We start from the raw sequence: 24397 nt of genomic DNA on the forward strand, positions 1-24397 counted from the left end.
GCTGGGTCTGGGATGCAGAGCTTACCTGTGAGCGTGGTTTTGGTGGTGGCTTGCTGGCTCCTTGGGACTTCGACCTCGGCATGGGCACCTCCGGAGATGGGTGCATACTTAATTCTGTAACTGTCAACGGCCGCCTTGCCGTTCTTCCATTCCAGGGTAATGCTGTTGTCTGTCTGGGAGATGCGACGGAGATTCCTAGGAGCATCCAGGCCTGTTTGGAAGAGGATGGGACATTTGCATCGAAAACACCAGGCACTAGGAGCCTGGGAGTCAGACAAGTCTAAGTTGAGACACGAAAGGCACCTGCCATTGGAGAAAAATGACAACATCTCCCCCCAACCCATCTCAATACCTGATGCACAGATCTAAATAAATACTGCATATCGGGCACCTTTCCCAATTATTTTGTCTTATTTTATTTTATTTCATTTTTTTTCCTTTCCCCATTATTAATATGTGTGCTATTTTAGTCATTCACACACTCCTCAGATTTTATGCTTAAAAAAACTATACAGAAACTTACAAATAAGGTCTGTGAGTGTAAGAACTGGTCTGTTGTGCCCATCACTGTATTTCTAATAATTCATACAGTGCTTCATAATGTGCTCTGAAAAAATATTCATTGACTCAAAGATTCATGGACACTTTGGGACTTTTAAGAGAATGCCACAGGGGCGCCTGGGTGGCTCAGTCAGTTAAGCATCTGTTTTCAGCTCAGGTCATGATCTCAGGGTCCTGGGATGGAGCCCCATGTTGGGCTCTGAGCTCAGCAGGGAGTCAGCTTGAGGGTTCTCTCTCTCCCTCTCCCTCTGCCCCTACCCTCGCTTGCACTCTCTCTCTCTCAAATAAATAAAATCTTAAAAAAAAAAAAAAAAAGAATGCCACAGGCTAAGAGGTTATGGGCATCTTTGTCATCCATGCTTTCCATAAACTGTATTTTATTATGAAAATATTTATTTGAATCTTATTTTAATCAGAACTTTTTTTGTCTGAGATTATCAGACCAGCACCTTATGTTTTTGTTTTTTTTTTTTTAGGAGATTATTTGGATATAGTTTTCTTTAAAAAGTTAATCAATTGCTACAATATTTTTAAATAAATATTTAAAGGAATGAAATTTCCCTTTCTACTTTCCTACTGTCAAAGGAGCCTGGAAGATACCAGGCAGCATGGAGTGGGATGGAAGCCTCACAGCCAATCTTTCCTGGCTGTTCACAGGGGAAGGCCCATTACCTGTTGTGAAGGTCTCCTTGGCTGGGTTGCTGGACATGTCACCCCTGCGGGAGATGAGGGACACCTCATACTCGGTGTCTGGCTTCAGGTTCCCAATGGAGTACTGGTTCTCATCGTGTGTGAGATCGATGGTGGTGCGGTCGCCGGGCACGTCTTTGATTCCATAGGAAAGCTCAATGCCATCAATCTCGGCCAGGGGCTTGAACCAAGTGATCAGGGCCGTGGTGTCCGTGACATCTTTCACCTCGATCTGGCTCGGGGCGTCCAAGCCTGTGACGGGCAGACGGCAGAGTGGCTTCAGAGATTGGGGCCGGGGCCAGGGGCTGAGCAGACAGGGGCTTACAGCCATCCAGTTCCAGGTGTGGATAGTTCAGTGTCTACTAGCCATCTGACCTGCTTTTGTCTCTCTGTGTCTCCATTTCCCATCTGACAAGCTCTAGATAGGGATGATGACAACTACCTTGCAGGGTTTGTTGTTTTTTCGAATATGAAAGGACAATGCTTGCAAAGCACCTAGCGCAGAGCCTGGAGCGTGGCAGTTACGTGATAAATGGTCATTGCCCTGTTATTATTATCACTACAGTTCTCATGAGTTGAAGAAACATGCTTAGGGCCTTTTTCATTTAAAAAACATTGATTTATATCTGAAACTAATGAGGTACTATAAGTTGGCTAACTGAATTTAAATAAAAAAATAAAAAATAAAAAATATTGGTTTAGGCTCTCTGGCTTTTTATTAGGCAAAACTCCCTGGATGGATAACTTTTCCATCAGAATTATGGAGCCCAAAAGTGAGGCCACCCCTGGCTTGGCCAGGTATAGAGAGTTACTTGTGAGGAAAGAATTCAGGAAGAAAGTCATAGCTTGTCCCAAGCCTTGCCATCTTTGTGCCTCCGTCTCAGTCCTCCTCCTGCCCCACCCACCGCCCTTGTGTTGTCGTGTTGTGCGTGTGTGTTGTGTTGTTGTTTTGTGACAGGAAGCATGGCATGCTGTTTCTCACCTCTTGGCCCCTGCACTAGCTCTTCCTTTGTGTCTTCTTCCCGAGATTGCCCCTCCCCCTCTAAAAAAATCTCTTATTCATCCCTCAAAACCCCACTTACATATCACTTCCTAATGAGAGTCCTCTTTGACCCTTGTTATAATCAGGTGAACACATACACCCTCCCCAACAAGTATAAAGTTTCAGTTTATGTAAGACGAGTAAGTTCTAGAGATGTGTTGGACAACACAGTGCGTGTAGGTAATCATACTCATTGAAAGAGGAGATAGAATTCATTCTAAGTGGTCTTAGCACAATTAAAAATAAGAGAATCCTTGCACTTTCTTCACTGTTCTGTAACATATTTCTCTACAGTTTGTGTTATTCAACTTAGATAAGGTCTCAATTCATTTATTTAGAGAGTGGGTCTTTGACCCCTTTTAATCTCCAGCAGAGCGTCAGACTTTGTCATTTATGTCTGAATTCTTTTTTTCTAATTATAAAAACAATTTTAATGCAAACATTAAAACAGACCAAGAATTTGGCAAATGCCTAAAATTAAGATATTAAGGCATTTAGCCAATGTTTATTTCTTCAATTTAAAAATAGCTAAGTTTGTGTTTTCAGCTTTGGTTGAGGAGACAATATCAAATGAAAGGAACTTCAGTGTTATATAAGGAACAGGAAGGAGGAATAAGTCCTATCTGGCTATGAGAAACCTGCAGAGTCTTTTCTTTGAATTCTAAGTGTTAACCCATCAGTCTCAGCTTACAGACAATGAACCCATAGAATTCACAATGAAAACAAAGCTAGAGTTCAACAGTGAAGCTGCCTGTCCCGTGTTCTTACAGGTGCCAGCAAGCACCCAAACCACACCTGCTGCTGTCCTTAGCAGCTCTTTCCTAAGTTGGGATTGAGTCAAGCTCACTGATTCTTCCCCCTCCCCAGATTTGGGACCCTTGAATAGAGGAGGCAAGTGCTGCCGTGGCTTCCTAACATGCCAAGCACAGTGCTCTGTCATGTATGTCTTAACTCTCATGACAACCCGGCAAGGACACTATAAACCCATGTGCCTGATAGTAGGTCATAGGCTTAGAGAAGTAGAACTTCACAAGGTGATGGTGAGCGGTGAAGCTGGAATTCACACTCAGGTCTGTTTGGGTCCAAAGCCCATACTCCTGCTCCAGTAAATGTGAACGCCTCTCAAAAGCATCCAGGTGCCAGAAATGGTTGGTAATACAGCCTGATAGAGACAGATACCAGTGGGAAGGAGCCAAAAATGCTTTCTCACCCAAACTTTAAGGTCCTTTAAACCTGGATAAAGTTCGGCTATCAGCAAAATGAACACATAAATGTCTGCCTCTCAGTGTTGATATTTATGTGATTAGGGAACTTTAGGTGTTGGGATGTTTGTCCTGCAAGAAGACTAAAGCAGCTAATCCCCAGAATTAGATTAAAAAGCAAGGGGTAGATAAATTTTATTCTGTAGTTTTGGTGTGCCTTCTCTATAGCAGGTAAGCATTTGCTGGATCTTTTCTATGCCTTTCTGGTGATCTAATGATTTTTTCCTGTCGATACCTGCTCTCTACCTACCACAGAGGGATGGTGTCAGAATGATGGAAAACACTTGCCTATAGGGGAGACAAGCTAGGAGTTGGCTCTGAGCTAGGCAAAATGTGCAAATATTTAAATGCAAGATGTTCTTTCTTGTCATTAGTCAACAGATTTAACTTTTCCAACAATCTCCTGCCAAAAAGAATCAATTCCTTAAACAGTTGGCACAGATGCTATCTTGAAGAAGATAAAAAGGTTTTCCCAAATGGCAATGCAAAATAATTTTATTTATTTATTTATTGATGTTTAAAATTTTGCTTCTTGGTAGAACAACTCCAAATCCAGATTTTCTTTGTCCCCCTCACCAAAGGATCCAGTAGTGCCAAATTCTATTCTACCCCCAAGAAGTTCTGACATCTTTATTATTGAATGACATTTAATTTATGTTCCTATTGGAGATATAGGATGAACATTCTACAGAGACCAGTTCCTCGTCAATGCTAGTGGTAAAGGGGGTGAAAGTTATAAAACTGGATCCTCGCTGATAATTGTGGCCCTGTGGAGACCCAAGTGTTCACCATGTGATGTTTGTTAAACTGATTTCACTTCCCTAAGCCTCAGTTTTTACTCTTGGAAAAGTAATAACAATAGTATTTTCCCAACCTCTTTCACAAGACTGGTGTATCAGATTAGATGATGTGGTAGGTTCTTTATAATGGTCTCTCTTATTGATCTTCCTGTATCTGTGCCCCTTTGAGATGTTACTTTGAGGCTCCTTTCATCAAGGGCTGGATCTGTTTCCCCACCCCTTAAATCTGGACTGGCCTTGAGATGTGCTTTGACAGAGTGATACAGTGCTCAGCTGCCATGTGATCAGGCCCAGGTTAGCATACTGAGGCCACCTGAGGCCAGCCAGCCCCCAGCCCACACAGATGCAGCAGCGAGCCCACTCAAAAACAGAATTGCCCAGCTGAGCCCAACCCCAAATCACCAATGTGCAGAACTATAGTTTTAAGTCACTAAATTTGGGGCTTGTTTTTTACGTAGCAAAATCTAGTTGATGCAGAAGCGATAGAAGAGGAAATATTTTCAAGCAGAGGCGCTATGGGGTACAGTCAGCTTTATCAGAGGGTCCGTGCTATTAAAGGTGATACTCACGGGTGGTGGTCACCCTCTTCAGGCCCGGGCCGCGGGTATTGTTTTTCACAATGTGCAGTGAGATCTCATATTCTTGCCCAGGAGCAAGGCCAGTCTGCCGGTATGTGGTCTCTGGCCTCCTCAGGCTTTTGGTGATCTCTCCCTCATCTTCTTTATTCTGAAAGATAGGAGCACCTTAGTAAGACCTAAAGGAGGTTCCAGCCTCTTCTTCTCTGTGGCTCGCTCCTTCTGCATCCACTCCTTCGCTAAGCTCTCCCTTGGCGGCAGATCAGCATGGCAGGTGCTGAGGACGCACAGAGGATAAGGACATTTCTTGAATTGGCTTCTCCCTCTTTAAACCTCTCTACTCACTCCTTGGACACTCAAGTCAAGTGCCAGAATGTGAGAGCCAAAGCAGTCTAGAGCCACAGATTCAATCCTTCCTTTGACAGACCAAGAAGCGAGCATCAGAGAGGTTGGGTGCCTGTCCCATTGGCACCCAGCTAGTTAGTGACAGTGCCTGGGCTCGGAACCTAATTCCCTGCCTCTTATAAGCTCTAAGGCCCAGATAGAAGGGATACTCCATCTCAGATATGCCTGGAGGCATCTGGAGACAGAGCTCATTTGTTCTCTTCTGAGTAGAGATTTGCCAGACTATGAGGAACAAGGGGATGGCTCAGCATCTATTTGAGCTCACAGCCCTAAGGGCTATGCTTACGGACTTATTAAAATCACTTAGAATATATATGCAAACATGTAGGGGCTAACTAACCACAGCCCTGTTCCCCACCAGAAGCTAAGGAAATAAAGTTGATATAAAAGTCTGTAGAGCCCTCGGACCGTCGTTTAGATCCTTGAGGTCAAATATGCCTGCTCCTCTGTGCTCCCTACCATATTCCGGAAGATGATCTCCCACGTTTCAAAAGCGATGTCCAGAGGATCCCACTCCACTTCCACAGATGTCTCCTTGATAGACTTGAACTTTAGGCCTTCAGGTGCAGGCAAGTCTGTCAGGAAGAGCAGAAGAAAGGATGGCTGCATGTTGCGGGGGCCGGTGGACACAGCGGTGATTCCCCTAAACCCCACTGGTGGGTGCCCCACCCCCGTCAGAGCTGGATTCTATTTCCGACTACTTGTGGGATGCTGTTTACTGCGAGACAGTGTGACAATTAGCATTAGGACCCACCATACGATTAAATCCTGGCAATTTCATCTGGTGAAGCCATATGAACCCAGGGTTTGGAATCAGATGGACCTTGGGCTCAAATCCAAGCTCCACATTACAAGTTTTGTGTGCATGGGCAAGTTGCACAAAGTGCCCCAAGCCTCAGCTTCTTCACTCGGGAGGAAGAGGTAAGTACACCTGTTCCTGGGAATGTTTGAGGACTGAGTGATACGTTGCATGTCGACCGCTGGGCATGGTTCCTGGCGCATTGCGCATTTCAATACGTGGCAGCCAGGGGCACCTGGGTGGCTCAGTCGGTTAAGTGGCTGCCTTCGGCTCAGGTCATGATCCCAGGGTCCTGGGATTGGGCCCCGCATCTGGCTCCCTGGTCCGCAGAGAGCCTGCTTCTCCCTCTCCCTCTGCCTGCCGCTCTGCCTATCTGTGCTCTCTATGTCTCTGTCAAATAAATAAATAAAATCTTAAAAAAAAAAATACGTGGCAGCCAATGTTATATTTGCTAAGCAAAAATAAGGACCAATTTCTAGCCACAACTTGCTTTTTAGGTATGAAGGGAATTATACTGTTGTTGGATTCTTAAAGGAATAACTTGAACCCTAATGTTTCTACTTTTTTTTTTTTTTTTAATATGTGGACAATGAGCTCCATAGAAAGGAAATAGTAGAATAGAATGGGTAAGAGCATAAACCTGCAACCAGACTTTCAGGGTTAAAATCTCATCTCCACAACTTATTGAGTCTGATTTGGGAGGAGCTGTTGACCATTTAGTCTCAGTTTTCTCATCTGTAAAATGGGTTAATAATTGTCCCTATCTCATAGAGTTATGGTGAGTTAAATGAATTACTAGATGAGGGGTTTCTTTTAAAAAAATTCAGTGGGCTTAACTGGATCCCGGGGTCTTAACTGGTGCAACGATGAAAGGACAGCTATGCAGCTACAGGGCAAAGGTGAGGCAGTGACCCGTGGGGGCAGGTCATGCACTGGGCAAGCCAAGGGCAGTAGAGGCTGCGGGGGTGGGGATGGGTTCTGGGCACTCACACGTGGCCACCCTGGCGCTGACGGGAATGCTCTTCTTGTTTTCCAGGATGGCAAAGACGCGGATAAAGTACTCCACGCCAGGCTCCAGCTCCCGGATGGTGGTGGACGTCTGGTCCCCAGGCACGCGGAACTGCATTTCCAGGCCGTCCTTGTGGGTGGGTGTGTACATGACCAGGTACTCCGTGACCCGCATCTCGTTGTCCCAGGCCAGGTTTACGGTCTCTTCCGTCACTTCTGTCACGATGAGGTCTTTGGGAGGGGACACTGGCAGGAGGACGAAAGGACAGCTTGGGTCAGGTGGTGTCAGTAAGGTCCTCTATAAATTCTCTCTCTAGGCTGCTTCCCTTCACTTGTCCCCTCCATTACCAGTCACAGAGCCCTAAAATCCAGCTTCCATTTCCTAAGATGAAAAACTCGTCAAGGACCTTCTGCTATGATCCAACTTGAAAACTTTTGGTGACCTTCAGGCTAAAGTGCTGAGTCTGCAGTGTGGCCGTCAGGCTTCTTTGTGACCTGACCCCTCCGACTTCTCTACTCCCTGGACCTTAGTTCAGATTCAGGCCATTTGCACAGGCACAGGCAGCCTGAACTTGGCTCCCTGCTCTGAACTTGAGGTGCTGGAAAGGTATCTGGGGCTCATTTGGTCCCATTCTTTCATTTTCTAGATGTGAGAGAGGCAGAGGGACTGGCCCAACTTTGCTCATCTCATCAAATTTGGGACTCACACCTCCTCCCTGCCAGTCTGGTGTTCTTTCCAACCAGGCTTCCCTGCCTTGGGCCCATTCAACACATTTATTTATTCATATCAATGATACCTTCAATCGGGGCAGAAATTCTCTATTACAACAGGTATAGTCTGGGTGGATGAGAGGAGTACAAAGAAGACCCTCAGTGAACATGAGCATTATCGTTCTTTGTTGTATTTTCACTCAATCCATGTTTATTGAGCACTTACTGTATACTGTTCCTTGTGCTGTCAGATCAGCGCTCCTTGAAGGAGCTCATAATCCTCGGGATCGAAGACAGTTACGAATAAATGAGTTAAGAGATGGCTCCACCTTGTAAGTGATTAATTAGCATTTACTCTCTGAGTGTGCATGTAAAACAGTTTGTTTTAGGTAATCTCACTGTCCATTCAATTGAGCTGAATTTTTGCTTCCCTCCAAATAGAGAGATTTAGGTTATTTTTGGTTCCGTGTCAGTGGGGAGGAGATGAGAGGGCTCATATTTAGCAAAAAGGCTGTCTTCATTTCATCTACCTCACCACGGGTGTTACTGGGTGTTACACTCGGTGTAGACCAGATGGGTAGACTCAAATAACAGCTCTAGAATGTACGAGCTAAGTGTTCCTGGGACAATTCTATGACTCCCCTGAGCCTCCGAGCCTTCAATAGGTAGCCCTGTGACAGATGAATAACCAAGGGCCCCTGCTAAGGTGTGTGTGCGCGGTGCGCGTGGGCAGGTGTAATAGGACACCCAGCTCTCCAACCCGCACCAGGGCCCGCTCCTGAACCAATGGTCAGTGGACTCACCCTCGGAGCAGTCGTCCCCGGCATGGCCCTCGCTACAGATGCAGCGGCCCTCCACGCACTGGCCCCAGCCGCTGCAGTCGTTGGGGCAGGAGCGCCGCCTGCAGTCGGGGCCCGCGAAGCCCTCCTGGCAGACGCACTGCCCATCCTCGCAGCGGCCCCGGCCGTGACAGTCGCCGGGACACCTCCGCTCCTTGCACGCGGCGCCCATGAAGCCCTCGTGGCACACGCACTGCCCGTTCACACAGCGGCCTTGGCCATGGCAGTCGCTGGGGCACGCGAGTTCCGCGCAGTCGGGGCCGGTGAAGCCATGCTCACACTCGCACCGGCCGTCTACGCAGCGGCCGCGGCTGCTGCAGTCCCCGGGGCAGCGCAGGTCCCGGCAGTCCTCCCCGGTGTAGCCGTCGTCACAGACGCACATGCCGTTCACGCAGCGGCCGTGCTGGTGGCAGTCGCTGGGGCAGCTCATGTCACTGCAGTCGTAGCCCTGGAAGCCCGGCTCGCACACGCACTTGCCCTGGACGCAGCGGCCCCGGCTGTGACAATCGTTGGGGCACCGCAGCTGGCCGCAGTCCTCCCCGGTGCGGCCCTCGTCGCACACGCACTGCCCGTTGACGCAGCGGCCGTGGCCGCTGCAGCCGTTGGGACACTGGAGCTCGCCGCAGTCGGTTCCCGCGAAGCCGGCGTCGCACTCACACCGCCCGTCCGTGCAGCGGCCGTGCTGGTGGCAGTCGGCGGGACACCTCTTCTCGCTGCAGTCGGGACCGGCGAAGGCCGGCTCGCATACGCACTGGCCCTGCTGGCAGCGGCCGTGGCCCGAGCAGGCGTTCGGGCAGCTGAGCTGGCCGCAGTCTTCGCCCGTGAAGCCCTGCTCGCAGTAGCACGTGCCGTTGACGCAGCGGCCGCGGTCGAAGCAGTCGTTGGGGCAGATGAGCTCGCCGCAGTCCTCGCCCGTGAAGCCGGCGTCGCACACACACTCGTTCTCCACGCACCGCCCGCGGCCGTGGCAGTTGTTGAGGCACAGCGGCTCGGCGCAGTCCTCGCCCGCGAAGCCGTCCTGGCACACGCAGCGGCCGTCCACGCACCTGCCGTGCTCCTCGCTGCACGCCACCGGGCACACCTCCCGGCTGCAGTCGGCCCCCGTGTAGCCTTCGAAACACACGCACACCCCGCTCACGCACTTGCCCTGGTCGTTGCAGTCGCCGGGGCAGGCCAGCTGGCCGCAGTCCTCCCCCGTGAAGCCCTCGTCGCAGACACACTGCCCGTCCAGGCACTGGCCTCGCAGATGACAGTTGCCAGGACACTCGGGCTCCGAGCAGTTGGGGCCTTTCCAGCCGGGTTCGCACACACAGCCGCATCCTTCCGCGCTGAAGTTCCCGCGGCCGCTGCAGAAGGGCCTGGTGTCCAGGCGGCCTGCAACGAGAGCGCAGAGGCTGACCCCTGAGCCTAAGCAGCTGCTTTCCTGTTACCACCTGCCTGACCCAGATTCCAATGCAGCCGGAAGATAGTGGCACCCTCAGCTCCCATCTGGCTTGGAAACTAGTGGCTTCATGTGTGAAATCAGAGGGAACTGACATCCCATTAGAGTAGGTGCGAATTCTTAACCTGTCCTCTCAAATGTAAAGAGCGTGTACTTACATGTGTAGCTGTATGTGTGTGTGTGTGTGTGTGTGTTTTCCACCCACCCCGCAACCCCTCCTGGGAGAGGATCCATAGTTTTTATCGAATTTTCAAGTATTCCCATGACCCCGGTGATTACTAATCATTGCCTTGTGGAATGTATTATGCTTGGCTACATAGTTTCTCTTGTACCTTGCCAAGGTCAGGCACATAAGAGAATAATTGTTTCACACAAGAAATATTTGTTGAACTGAACTCAATTCTGATTCTGGCTCAGTAGCTGTGCTGCATTTGGAAAGGGAGTTAGATGCTTTGGAGATCCGTTTCTTCATTGGTCAGGTGGGACCAATCGCCTGCTTCCCTGGGGTGTATCGGGGTTAAGTGAGGACATTACAGACCTACTGTTGTTCTCATTGTGATCTTCTCTTGCAGTTTTTTGGGCTGACTCAAGTCGGTATGTGGGTTTACGTGACCGAACTTTCTAATTTTCCATTATTGAAATGAGGCAGCACAGGAATGGCTTTCTAATTCTGTCGGTATAGCTTATAATGTGGCTTCACCCCCACAACACTCATGTGCGTCTAGCTTTTTCCCTCCCCATCCTGAAGGCTGCAGGGGTGGGTGAATCTGAGGAAGACATGGTCAGGGCTGACATGACTCCATCTCTTTGAAGTCTACATCGTGTGTTGGCTCAGCTTGCAGGAGTGACTGGTGTAGTCTCCATGGAGCCAAGGAGAAGAAACAAAGCTCACTCCATTTTCTCTGTACCCAAATACAGTTGTATTACTATGTTTTATCTCCTTCCTAACAGCAGGGAAGAAGGCAATTAAAACAAATAGTTTGAAAGGTGAGAATCATACGTTTTCATGTAGGGTAGCCACTAGACATATGTGGCTACTAAACAATTGGATTGTGGTTAGTCTGAATTGATTTGCTATAAATGTCAAATACATACGGGATTTCAAAGACTTCATTTAAAGAAAGGAATATAAAATATCCATTAATAAGTTTTGTGTTGATCCCATGGTGAAAAGTGGATAATTTGGTTACACTAAGTTAAATAAAATAATTGATTAAAACTATTTTCACCTGTTCCTTTTTCATTTCTTTAATGTGACTATTGGAAGAGTTAAGAATACATATCTGGCTCACGTTATATTTCTCCTGGACAGCACTGCATTAAACAACTATTTCAACCCATTCTTTAGCATTAATTCTATTGTGTAACTCCCATCTGCATTTTGCCAGGAAGTTGATGGAAATGGAAGATAAAGTAATTTGTGCCTAAAGAAAACATTTTCTCCCCCCTTGGACACCTACAGCATGTCCTATAGTCCTCTCCACCTACAATGATTAGGTCTACTCTTGAAATAACTTATCAAAGTGCTTTCTGGTCATTTTGTCAGGGTGGCAGAAATAAAGATGTTCAGCTCTGATTTGAAGCTGCCAAAACTCCTATAGCCCTGTCAAGTCTAGGCAGTGAAGATGAAGACAATTCTAAAGTGGCAAAATCCCTGAGAAAAAGATGCACAGGATACAGGTTATCACGGGGTGGGGGTGGGGGTGGGGGGGGTGGGGGGGAGCGTGAGCTCTGGAGACCACAAGCCCACTCAGAGATCCTTTCTCTTATTACTCTTGGTGTCTTTTTGTGCCAATTGGTTAACTTCTTTGAGTCTCAGCAGTTAGATCTGTAGAATGGGAGTATTAAACCTTATCTCAAAGGGTTGTTGGAAGGGTTCCATCAGGTAATGAATTACAGTGCCTGATACATGAAAGAGGGCTCAATGTATATTGTGATGATGGTTGTTGCTGCCATAAACTGGAACGTTTTTCCCGGTTCCCAGACTTTGTATTACCACAGGCAGCGCTGTGTCTTTGTGAGAACACCAGGGTGTGAGATACTGTGGTTCAAGTCCTCACTCGATCACTTGTGACAGGACCGTGAGGAATCCCACCCTCCTTCTGGGCCTTAGTTTTACGGCCTGGACAGTGATGTGATGAGGCCATATTAGCACCTTTCAGAGAGTGATCTTGGGTCAGGAATTTCATGATACGGTTCATAGGTTTTGGGGTAGAGAATTTGTAGATCTCACGGTCAAATAAATGTTAGAAACTGGTCATTAAGGTGAAACAAGGTTTTTCCAAGAAGGCTTCTCAGAGGTCTAGAAACTCCTCTGAGAAACATTTGTCACCAAGACTCTCCAAGAGCAGAACAGAGATGGTTTACATTCTGCACATTTATTTGACCATAAAATCTCTTCTCAGTGAACACTTTGTGAGGCCAGCTCCCCAGGGAACCTGTTTTGGAAACAAAGTGGTGGATCTGGCCGTGCTCATCATTTCCTGCATCTGGACAGTGAGGGGCTGGGCGTACCTTCCGCGGGCTGGAGACAACAGCCAGCTCCTGTGGTGCATTGCTCCCGCAGGGAAGACACCAGATTCTCCAGATCCTCCAGTCTGCTCAGAAGCTCCTTGACGTCAGGAGCCGCGGCGCAACCGCAGGCCCGGCGAGGGATGTTGATGCGGTGTGTGAAGACGATCTGGTTTTCCCCGTCGCCCGTGTGCTCCTGGAAGCTCTCGCTGGGCTCTGATGGCGGGGCCAGGTCCTTCTCCCCGCTGGCTGATTCCAGATCCACGGAGCACTGGGACCCGACGGGCAGCTTGATGTTGTAGACGTGGTTAAACACCACCGGCTGCTGGTCCTCCGGCAGAGTGACATTGACCCCGCTCTGTCGCTTGTGCCGGATGACTTTCTTGAGGACCCCACCTTCGGTAGTGAGGGTGAGCGAGGCTAGGAGGATGCCCGCCAACAGCCGGGTCACGGCCCCCATGGCGGAGGTGGGTTTGGCTGGGGCGTTTCTGTGCGCTCACTCCTAGGGTGTCTCAGTCTCAGGCAGAAGTGAGGATGTGGAAGCACAGAGGAGAATCCAGATCAGTGTGTTCCTGATCTTCCCGAAGGAATTCTCTTCTGCAAGGAAAGGAGGGAAAGCAAGCTTGTTAGTATCCACTGCTAATCGACTCTATTGAGTATCATCATTCCAAGTGAATTTTGATGTTCTATCTCCTGCGTTTGAAGCTCTCCTGATACTCCTTCAGTATTCACTATAGTGTTGATACCAACTAGTCTCTAAAAGAATATTGCCATCTTGAAGGAATGATTTCACTCACTTTTCAACTTCCGGAAATACAGGGAGATGGCAGGGAATACAGAAAAAGGCAAAACTTTGGAATAGTATAGACCAGACCTGGATTTGGATCTCAGCTCTAACTCTGTGCCTTTGGGTAAGTCATGTAACCCTTCTTTGTCCTATTTCTCTTTCTGTATAGTGAATGGCTAATGTTGGGGTTAAAATAATGATATAAGTAAAAACATAAGTAGAAATCTTTCATAGATTTACGAATCCCTTCAATATTTACTCGAGCCCACTGAGTGAGTCATTGTAATGCTATGAGGCCATAGTCGCAGTAGATGTGTTCAGTAACTCCTGCCTCTTATTATTGGTCCTCCAGTCCATATTTAGCAGCATCTACTGGTTTCCCTCCACTCTGGGAGACAGAGGTTCAAATGATGAACGTGCTAGAAGGCAAGGCGAGCTTTAATTCCAGCCCAGCTTCTTAATTGTTGTGTGGCCATTGGAACAATACTCTACCTCTTTGAGTCCCAGTTTCTCTTCTCTTTGATTTATTTCTAAAACCTTAAAAAGTCAAGTTTTTTGGAGAATCTGACAGAATGTTTCTAAACCAGTTGTCCAAACTATGATCGAGGGCAGGAGAATGTCCACGAGCCTCTGAGGTCTTCTCCAATCTACAAGTACTTACACTATTCTCACTGAGTGTTATGGACTAAATCCTGTCCTCTCTTCCCCCCAAATTCATATATTGAAGCCCTAACCTCCCATGGGACTATATTTGGTGATAGGGCCTTTAGAGAGGTAATTAAGTTTAAATGAGGTCATAAGAGTGGGTCCCGAATCTCTTTGTGCTAGTGTCCTTAGAAGAAGAGGATCACCATGAGACAGAACCCTCCCTCTCCCTCTCTCTCTGCTCCTGCACAGAGGAGAGGTCATGTGAGGACACAGTGAGAAGGCAGCCATCTGCAAGCTAAGAAGAGAGGCCTCACAAGAACTGAATTTTCCAGCACCTTGGGTGGTGGAATTCTATCCTGTAGAACATGTAAGAAAATAAGTTTTTGTTGTTTAAGCTAAAATAACAGTCTGTGATATGTTTCTATAATAGCCCGAACAGACTAATACACTGAGTTTTCCACAATAATCAGAGTTCTGTGGAGATAGAAATAAACATAAGACTAAGTGCCTACCCTCAGAGGCCTTAACAATAGAATTATAAATAAAATGGAATCACACATTCAATACTTAAGGAACAAAGCAGAAAGGAATGCAAATTACTGATTTTGTGGTATGGAATTTGAAAAAAAATGAATTGTCAAAGAGTGGTAGTTGGAAAGGACAGAATTCAAGCTGAGCCTTAAAGAGTGAAAGGATTAGATACCAACAGTATATGGAGGAGATTGTGCTATTGTGAGGCAGTTCTTACTTGGCTCAATTGTCTTGGTCATCTCTCTTATGACTATTTATCAGTATGGACAATCAAGGCAACAGAGGCAAGGGCTGTTGTCGAAGGTGGTTGAGAAATTTTTGAGTAGATAGGAAGACATGGCTAAACCTTAGATGATTATAATATTGACCTAATATGCTCTGGATGCATGTGGGAATGATATATACAGGGAATGAAGTCATCATACCACTCTTTAGTTAGAAAATACACCAGAATATAGTTCAAGAAAATAGTTGAGAGGTATTTGGTTTTTAATCAGTCACTTTGCAAATTGGCGTTTTCCTATGCCCATGCTATTCTTATACTTTCTCCTTCAGAGTTAGCTACGTATGTCAATTAGATTCAGTATTTGGAATACTTATCCTATAGGAGGTTCTCTAACTTTTTTTTTTCCAGAAAGATTTTAGCGCAACGATCAAATGCATCAACATGATCCCATGTGATTGCCTCCTGCATGAGAACAGAAAGTCTTTGCGAAATCTGGAGAGGGATTATGGCAGGGAACACTGAACTGAGAAACATTTCTGTAGGACTGAGCACGGGTCTGGGGACCTAGAAAGCACTGGCTATGTATTTAATCAAGAACTTCCTATCCACACATCCCCATCACATCCTAATTATATTCATACTTGATATTTTACCAACTATCCATGTAACAGCTACATAGGGCATCTACTCCCTGGTTAGGCAAAAACAAACAAAACCCCAAAACAACAGCAACAACAAAAAAAGGAAACAAACACTTCTTTTGAGTATGCTTTTTTATTCAAATTAGTTTCCTAAATAAGAATGTGTGAATCTGCAATGTAGGCCAGCGCACTGAATAAAAATGATTATGAAGAAGAGAAACTTGGTAAGTTCTTTTCTTTTAAACCAGCATAGCCCATCTTATTTGTTTACTGGACAAATATTCATTAATTGAACACTCTATTGCAATCACTTTAACTCTCTTTGCCTTCCACAAAGTCCTTCCTTCCACCCTCTTTCCATCAATTCTTAGCTTTTTCTTTTCTTTTTTTTTTTTTTATGAGGAAGGGCCATGGGCCAAGCTTGAAATGCTTTTGGACTTTTATCCAACACTTTTTTGTGTGTTGCTAAATGACTTAAATTTCCATCTAAAAGGCCATTAGAGCTGCTGGTTGAGATGCTGAGGCAATGAGTCTAGGGTAATAATGACCAGAGTATGGGTTGAGTGAGGATTTTGCATTGCCGTATGTAAGAGACTTACACTGGCACAGCCAAATGCTGCATTGTTTGGTGGAAGGACATGTGATTCTTGAAGGTTGTGTATTTCCCATTGGCTCATGGTGGTCTGAGGGCAGGTGGATATTTTTTGTACTTTGGAAAAGACCCATTACATCTTCAGTGTGGAGGAAAGTGCCCAGGCTTTAGAATTAGACATACCTGGGTTCAATGCCACTCACCGGCTCTGTGACTTTGACAAGTGACTTATCTTCTCTAACCATGACCTTATTTGTAAAATGTGAGTCGAAGTCTTTCCAAAGGGAATCGTGGATTAGAAATCATTACAGAAAGCACCCAGCACAGTGACAGGCCCATAGTAGGCACACATTAAAAAGTAGCTGCTATTTTGTTGCACTCCTAACAACAAAAGGTAGCCATGAGTCCAGGCCAATAGCTTCCCTTTGCTTAAGCTTGAGCTTGACCTCCACATTGAATCCTGTCTTAAACTCTGTAGCAACCTGGATCTAGATGAAAGAGGCACTGTAGAAATTACTGATGGGGGAGGAGGTAAACCTTGTGAAGATAAATTTTCTAGAACTGGAAATATTTATGCCAGAGAGGAAAAAGGGAGCAAATAATAACCTTTAAAAATGTAAAGTGTTCTCATGCAGACAACTGGCTGGTTAATGTCTCCCTTGAGGATAGACCTAAGGATAATTATTTTAGATTGTAGTTTATGATAATTTAGGTTAAACATGAAGGGTCATGTTCTGACAGTAGGGCTTTTAAAATTTCAGAATTAACGACTTATTCTATAGAGACTGCTTAAAAAGCACAAGCAGATTCTTATCTTTATAAGAAGTGATCAGGCAATAGAAGGTCTAGAAACTATCTTGTAGGAGGAATGAGTGTGGACTGTGTGATTATCCTGTAGCTGAAAAAGCCAGGGTTGAGAGGGACAGGATGACCACGTATAAATCCTCGGGAAGCGGGAGCTGGCTAGTCCCTTGTGTCCTCAAAGGACAGAACAAGGGCTGATACGTGTTTATGTTGGGGGTGGGAAGGAGGGTTGGTTACAAGAAGCCAAATTTCAGCACAAGAGGAGAAATATTTTTCTACTTGGAACTCTCCAACAGAAAGGGCTTTTTTGAGCCCTTTATAGCAGTCCAAGGCACTGGAATGTAGACTAGTGTTGAAGAACACGGCTTCTGTAGACACACTGTCTTGGGTTTGAGTCACTGTTCAACTTTCTCTTTCTTGGGTAAAATATTATCTACCATCTTAAACCAGAGTCACGTCATCATTAAAATGTGATATAGGGGTTCTCAGAAAATTGTGAAAAGTGCACGAGATAATGTGGGTCGTAGGGACGGCACAGCCTTAGCAGAAGGAGCTCATCAAAGGGAAGCTTTTGTAGTGATAAGTATGGCCTTCAATTAATATCTTTTCTAGAATTTTCTTTCTTCCAACTCTTGAAATCTACGTTGGCATATACAGATCTGCTTTTTAAGCAAGGATGAAAGTTCTGCAGTGAAGTAGAGAGTTCTCTTTCAGAGTTCCCAGACAAATATGCTTTGGAAGATATGGATGTAGATATAGATCCAGGTCTGCCTATGTTTTATGATAAGATTAAAGGATCTAGTTGAGTATCAGGGTTTGTAAAAGAGAACAGCAGGAAGAGACACAGCCTTTGTATTGGCTCAACACAGATCGCTGGTGTTACACGTTTAGGACAAAAGGGCTGTTTCCAAGCTTTGCATGTTGCCCTGCTCTTTATCCTGTCTCAGCATATATTCTGGGTGCAGAAAAGTAGTGCAGGGCAGACTTTGCTTTGTATCTTTATCAAAAGCAATTTTTAGGTCCAAATGAACTGTGTATTTTTTTTTTTTTTTTTTGTGAGACTCTTTAGGTCCCTCCATTCCTGTTAGTTTCTCAAAACAAAATTAATCTGGAGAGGAAAAAAAAATACCGTAAACATTTCCCCATGAGGTCGAAGGTTCAAGAAGAGGTAGAAAACTTTGAATTCATTGGTCTAGAGCTGCAGTGTCCAGTATGGCAGCCACTAGTCACAAGTGGTTGTTAAAATGAAAATGAATTAAAATGGAAAACAATGAAAATTTCCATCCTCAGTTGTACTATTCACAGTCAAGTGTTTTACAGTGGCATGGGGCTAATGACTACAATATCAGTGCAGCTAAAGAACAGTTCCACTGGGGGCGCCTGGGTGGCTCAGATGGTTAAGCGTCTGCCTTCGGCTCAGGTCATGATCCCAGGGTCCTGGGATCGAGCCCCACATCCGGCTCCCTGCTCAGCGGGGGGCCTGCTTCTCCCCCTCCCTCTGCTTCTCCCCCTGCTCATATTCTCTCTCTGTATCTCTGTGTCTCGAATGAATAAATAAAAAAAATAAAAAATAAAAAAACTTTAAAAAAAAAAAAAAAAGAACAGTTCCACTGTTGCAGGAAGTTCTGTTGAGCAGGATTGGTTTAGAGGACGGCTTAGTGATCTTAAATCCATGGTACAGACGAGGAAACTGAAGCTCAGAGAGGTCAAAGAGAGTCCGTATGATGTTGCTAAGTGTCCTGTCTCATGAAAATGAGGTGAGTACCTCAGGTACAGAGGGCAGGGGACTAGTGTAAGAAGATGCTGTTATGTGCTAACTCAGTGAAGCATAAGCAAATGTGTACGTGCAGGATAATCTCCGTTATGTTTTTGGACCTTACATGTTCAAACATATCCAGGTACAAGTGAGAAATGACCTTTATGGCTATTGTCCTCTTCAACTCTGAAGGGACATCCACCTTGCCCCAGGCCAGCATATTTCCCCCCTGCTCCCCATCCTACTCTTGGGATAGGAAACGTTTTCTTCCCTTTTCCTTTCTTTCTTTCTTTTTCTTTTCTTTCTTTCTTTCTTTCTTTCTTTCTTTCTTTCTTTCTTTCTTTCTTTCTTTCTTTCTTTCTTTCCTTCCTTCCTTCCTTTCTTTTTCTCTTTCTTTCTTTCTTTTCTTTTCTTTCTTTCTTTCTTTTTTCTTTCTTTCTTTCTTTCTTTTCTTTCTTTCTCATTTCTCTCTCTTTCCTTTTTCTTTTTCTTCCTTCCTGCCTTTCTTTTTTCTCCCTTTTTCCCTTCCTTCTTTCCTTCCTTTTCTTTTTCCCTTTCTTTCCTTTCTCTTTCCTTTTTCTTTCTTTCTCTTTCCTTCCTGCCTTTCTTTTTTTTCTCCCTTTCTTTTTCCCTTCCTTCCTTCCTTCTTTCCTTCCTTCCTTTTCTTTTTTTCTTTTTCTTTCTTCTTTCTTTCTTTTTCTTTTTCTTTCCTTCTTTCTTTCTTCCTTCCTTCCTTCCTCTCTTTTCTTTTTCTTTCTTTTCTTTCTTTCTTTCTTTCTTCATACTTTAGAGCCCCAAGTTCTCCATGAGTTTCTTCTCCTCAAATAAACCAAAGATAAGCTACTCCAGGGACCACTCTGGCCATGCCTAACATCTTATTCTGCTCTGCTTCACCCTTCTCTTGGAAGCTGGTAGAACTTGTCAAAGATAACTTATGGCTTTCCTTCTGTTGACCCATACACTACTTTTCTCCAGAGTTTTTGAGAGGACTCAGTCTCTTCCCTTCAGCAATATAAACCATTCTGTTGATGAAGCAACTGGGTGTGAGAGAAAGAGCCTGATCATTGGAAAGAAACAGACCTATGTTAGAATCCAGCTTTTCCACTTAGTAGCTGCTTCTTGTGGCCATTCATTCACCCTGAGTCTCACTTGCCTGGATCCCCTACATGGCTATACCTACCTCTATTTCATGGTGTTTCAGGAGAATGGAATGAAGTGAGATATATGTGAAGCTACTAGCACAGCGTCTGGCATACAGTAGGTGCTTTATATATGGTGGCTAATATTAATATAGAAGCAATAATAACACTGGTCAAATAGAGAATGGATCAGAAAGAAAACTTTGCATCTAGAAGGGATGGGAGAATCAGGGAGATACATCATGATTATAACAACAATATAACAGATAACAACAGAGACTGGTCAACCTAAGTCTATGCCATGTTTAAAGTGGAGGGAGGCTGCATTCTTCTAGGGGGCTTAGGAAAAACACATTGAAAGAGGTACCCTCTGAGATGGACCTGAAGGATGGGTGGCAGTTTTGAGAAGTGGATGGATACAACTGCAGTAGGTGGGCAGAATTCGAAGCCTGTGGAAGACTAGAAAGGGAGCGGAGAAAAGGCAAGGGACTTGGAGTGCAGGGTTGATAAGGAGAATAAAGAAGATGACACATGCATCCCTTTGCAGCTCCCTGCTAGAGGCAGAGGTGGGGGTAATGTGGATGGAATACTGAAGGTTAGTTCTCTTGGGGTGTCAAAGACATGCAGGGGAGCAGAAAGGAGGGAGCACACAGAGTTGGTAGAACCATGGTAGGGAATAGGAGGAGGACATGCAAGGTCAACTTGAAGAGCTGGCACTGAGCCCAGGAAGCAACGTTGTATCTCTCTAAGGATAGGTGTCTAATTGCTCAGCGTCCTCTGTTGAGGCATCTGTCTGTAGTCCCTGGTCTCCAAATACCTGGCATATTTAGGGTTCCCCCCTCCAAATTTAAAGAGATTAAAATAATGGTCCTGAAGCCTTTTTTTTTTTTTTTTTTTTAAGTGGGGGAGGGTGTTAAAACGGTTAGGACTTCATTACCGTTGCAAGATAAAAATTAGTTCTTGGTTCACCTTCTCCGGCATTAGATGTTGCCAGTGTAGGATCATTTTCCAGATCTTGGCATTATAGATTTTTATTCAGAACATGACTCTGAGGTAACACTTCATTTAACAGGTGAGGAGGGTATGGTCGGTATCGTGGCAGCCATTTTCCAAGGGCTTTCTAGTTAATAATTTTATACTTTAAGGTGCCTCTTGTCTGGTTATCAGATCTGCCCCCACCCCATCTCCAAGAAGAGCTGTTTGGTAGCTAACCTTTTGGAAGCAGCATGACATAAACTATCCGTTATTTTTAGGAACCTCACCACAGGATAAAGACCATTGCTGGATGAAGGAATCAACAATCTTTGAATTTTTTCCTAGTCGCAGCTGGAGAATAAACAATTTCATTTTTAGATAAAGATAAAACTTCCAACTGGCTAGAATCGTATTTCAGAATTACTTATGACTTCATTTTTAGTGGCTCCCAGAATATATCTATCTTATTGACTTAGGCAAGCACATGAAATATCCTAGGTTGGGGGCAGCGAGGAAGATTCCTACTGTTTAGAAATGCAGGATGAATCTCTTTCCATCGCATTTTGGCAACACATGAGGCAGCTCACACCAAATTTTTCTTCTTGCTTACAGGCAAGAGAAGAATTTTATCGAACACAGTCATTACGCAGGGGTGTTCTTAAAGGTTCTAGAAATTCTTCACCCCTTGTCCTTCCCAACATCCATAAATTCCTTCTTGGAATGTGTCAGGGAGAGAGAGGAGCCAGGAAACAACCTTAAGTGTGGATTTTTTCCGAGGACATCTGATCTTTAACAGTTAGTGGGGCCAGCACAACCTGTCTTGAAAGAATTAAGAGAACCTTTGACTGCCAAACCAAAGCACCTCCAAGCCCTAGGTGTTTTAAATCCAGCACTGAAAAGCATTTATCCATTCATGTAGCATGGTGACTTAACTGGTGCCCAATTTGGATGCTACTGGAGCCAGTAATCATCCATCCCAGAGGCCTGAGAATGAATTCATTTGAAAAATTACTCATTTTTGCATTCAACACAGATGAATTGAGTGAGTGCTAAGATAGCCCAGGGGATACTGAGGTGTTTCAGAGACCTGTGATGGATCACTCTTGTTCTCATTAAATTCATGGGCCAGTAGAGGAAACAGACGTATCAACAGATAATTACAGGGAAGAATGATAAATGTTAAAATGGACAGTTATCCAGGGAGAGTCTGTGCAATGTTGGAGAATATCTGTTCTAGAATCAGGCAAGTACTATTGAACCCTGGTTCTGCCACTTGCTCTCAGTTTGACCTCAATGGAATTGCCATTTTTGTAGGTCAAAAAATGGTTGGATAGAAGGCAACTTCATATGGTTCCATCTAGTAGCTGTGACCTTCGATATGTAACATTCCCTCTCTGAGCCTCACCTTTCTTGCTTGTAAAATGGTAATATTAGTATCAACCCCACAATAAAGTTCTTTCAACTGCAAGTGGGAGAAAAGGAGATTAAATGAGATAATATATGAAAATATTGAGGATAGCGCCTAACAGGACAGAGATCTCAGTAACCTGTGTGTGTTGTTACTGTGTGATGGTTTGTGTCCTTGGTTTAGAGAAGGCAGTTATTGGAAGGCTAGTCTCTGAAGGATGAGAGATTCGTAAGGGAGGGCAGGGGAGCCCCCTCTTGCCGCTTTTTCCTTGGAAGTGTATCATTGTTAGTGCTTCAGTTTGTCAAGTGACAGGGATACTCTGAAATCCACAGGGGAGTGAGGAGGCTGAGGCTACAGCCCTGGTTTTCCTCCTGGTTTATCTATTTTTGTTCAGTAGCAAGAAAAGGCAAATCTGTGAGGCTAGGGTGGGGCTCTTTTCTGGGAGGTCAGTACCCCGGCCAAGAGGCAGTGCTCCTTCTGGGATGGATGTCCATGCTGCTCTGCCAGGGATTTCTCCAGAAGAGGCTGCTTGTGGTTTAGTCTTTTAAGACATTGCTCCTGACGGGAAACGTTTGGCTCAGCTTCTCGGCACTTTCCACAGACACAGACAGACATGAGATGATAGAGTGAAAATCAGAGTTGAGCAGGGCTTAGAAGCAACTGTAGAAAACCACTGAGTCGGGGGGGTGGCAAATCTGTGGCACCAGCACACATCCTTCTAGTATACGTGGCAGGCATTTCTAATCAGCACCTATACATTTCCGCAGAGCCCCACTTCAGAACTGGTATGAATACATCGCTCCAGGCAGCCACATCTGAATCAGGACAGGTAGTACATGCCTTGAAAGGGAATTACTGAACTGAAACATCAGAGAAGGTCTGTAGCTAATTAGTGGTAAAGTTGATATTAAAACCCAGAGATCCTCCCTTTTGGTCAATGAATTTGATTGAGGTTTATCTCTCCCCCCGGGCTACTGAGAGCCCTTCAAAAGTAAGGGCATATGAAAGCCTTCTGGTAATTCTTAGTCTGAGGTCATTGTAAAGGTCCCCAGAAAGACATATCAGCAATAGGATCTTGGAGAGACTCTGTGTTACGAGATTTCCAGGTTTCTTGGTCCTGTAAGGTTTCTTCAGTTTTCCATCCATCCACCCACCCATCCAACCATTTGTCCGTCCATCCATCCATCCATCCTTCTACCCATCCATCTTTTCAGTACATATTTATTAAATACCTACCATCTGCCAAGCCTTGAGTTAACCATGAAGGATACAACAATGAAGAAGACCAGCATGTTCTAATCATAAAGCCTACAATTTCCTCCTAAAAGTTCACAAATGCAGTTTATTATTTTATTATTTTTTATTTCGAGAGAGAGAGAGAGAGCATGCGGGGTAGGAGGGCAGAGGGAGAGAGGGAATCTCAAGCAGGCTCCACGTCCATTGATGAACAGATGGGAGCCTGACTCGGGGCTCAATCTCACAATCCTGAGATCCTGACCTGAGCTGAAATCAAGAGTCGGATGCTCTACCGACTGAGCCACCCAGGCACCCACAAATGTATTTGATTTTAAGTCCATGTACTATGGATTTAATATCTGTGATATTCTTTTATTTTTATTTTGTGTGTGTGTGTGTGTGTCACTGCAGATTGGGAACATGGCGCAGACTCTCAGGCTGACAGCAAGATTATAAGTGTTAAGATTCTTTTAAGGGCTGCTTTCTCTTCACTTACAATGGGCTGCACAGTATGCAGTGTGCTAGGGAGACTAGGCAGGGGAAGGACTTACTCTCTGTTTCCAGAAATCTCAGAAACTGGAATATACATAGCAAGGTTCAGTAGCAGTGCTGGTCTGAATGAAGGAATTGAAGAAAGTGTCAGTCTGAGCATGGAAGTTCCCAGAGGGCTTCCGGGAGGAGGAAATGCTTAGAACTACCAAATATTGATTGAAAAGGCCTTGGAAGATAAAGAAGAGCTTGAAATCATAACAACAGTGATAATAAAAGTAATAAAAATGTCATCTATGACCATTCCCTGTGTGCTTATTTTGCCAGTTAAGCATCTTAGGTTTCCAATTTTAAAATCCTCACAAAATGATATGAGGCAGTATCTTTATTATTTTGAAGACGAGGAAACTGAAGCAGAGAATAATTATGTGGCTTATGTAAGTTCAGACATTTATTAAGTAGTGGAGTCAGGATTTGAACACAAGTCCACGTGAGTCCAAAGTTAAGTGCCCTGAACCACG

The 24397-nt window shown here is 45.0% G+C and overlaps 1 protein-coding gene across 7 annotated transcripts in view; it reads right to left on the bottom strand.

The window, feature by feature from the left end:
- TNC (tenascin C) overlaps nt 1-24397 on the bottom strand; it is a 92102-nt gene that overhangs the window by 50896 nt on the left and 16809 nt on the right. For all 7 annotated transcript variants that reach the window (XM_078061675.1, XM_036123672.2, XM_036123674.2 and 4 more), the window contains exons 2-8: nt 12648-13241; nt 8657-10066; nt 7125-7388; nt 5795-5910; nt 4925-5081; nt 1234-1503; nt 26-211 (exon numbers count right to left, since the gene is read on the bottom strand). In XM_078061675.1, the coding sequence (XP_077917801.1) occupies nt 26-211; nt 1234-1503; nt 4925-5081; nt 5795-5910; nt 7125-7388; nt 8657-10066; nt 12648-13104 (2860 nt within the window). In that variant the 5' untranslated portion in view covers nt 13105-13241. The remainder of the gene's footprint in view (nt 1-25; nt 212-1233; nt 1504-4924; nt 5082-5794; nt 5911-7124; nt 7389-8656; nt 10067-12647; nt 13242-24397) is intronic.

This window comes from Halichoerus grypus, chromosome 14 (genome assembly GCF_964656455.1).
Source record: "Halichoerus grypus chromosome 14, mHalGry1.hap1.1, whole genome shotgun sequence".
NCBI lineage: Eukaryota > Metazoa > Chordata > Mammalia > Carnivora > Phocidae > Halichoerus > Halichoerus grypus.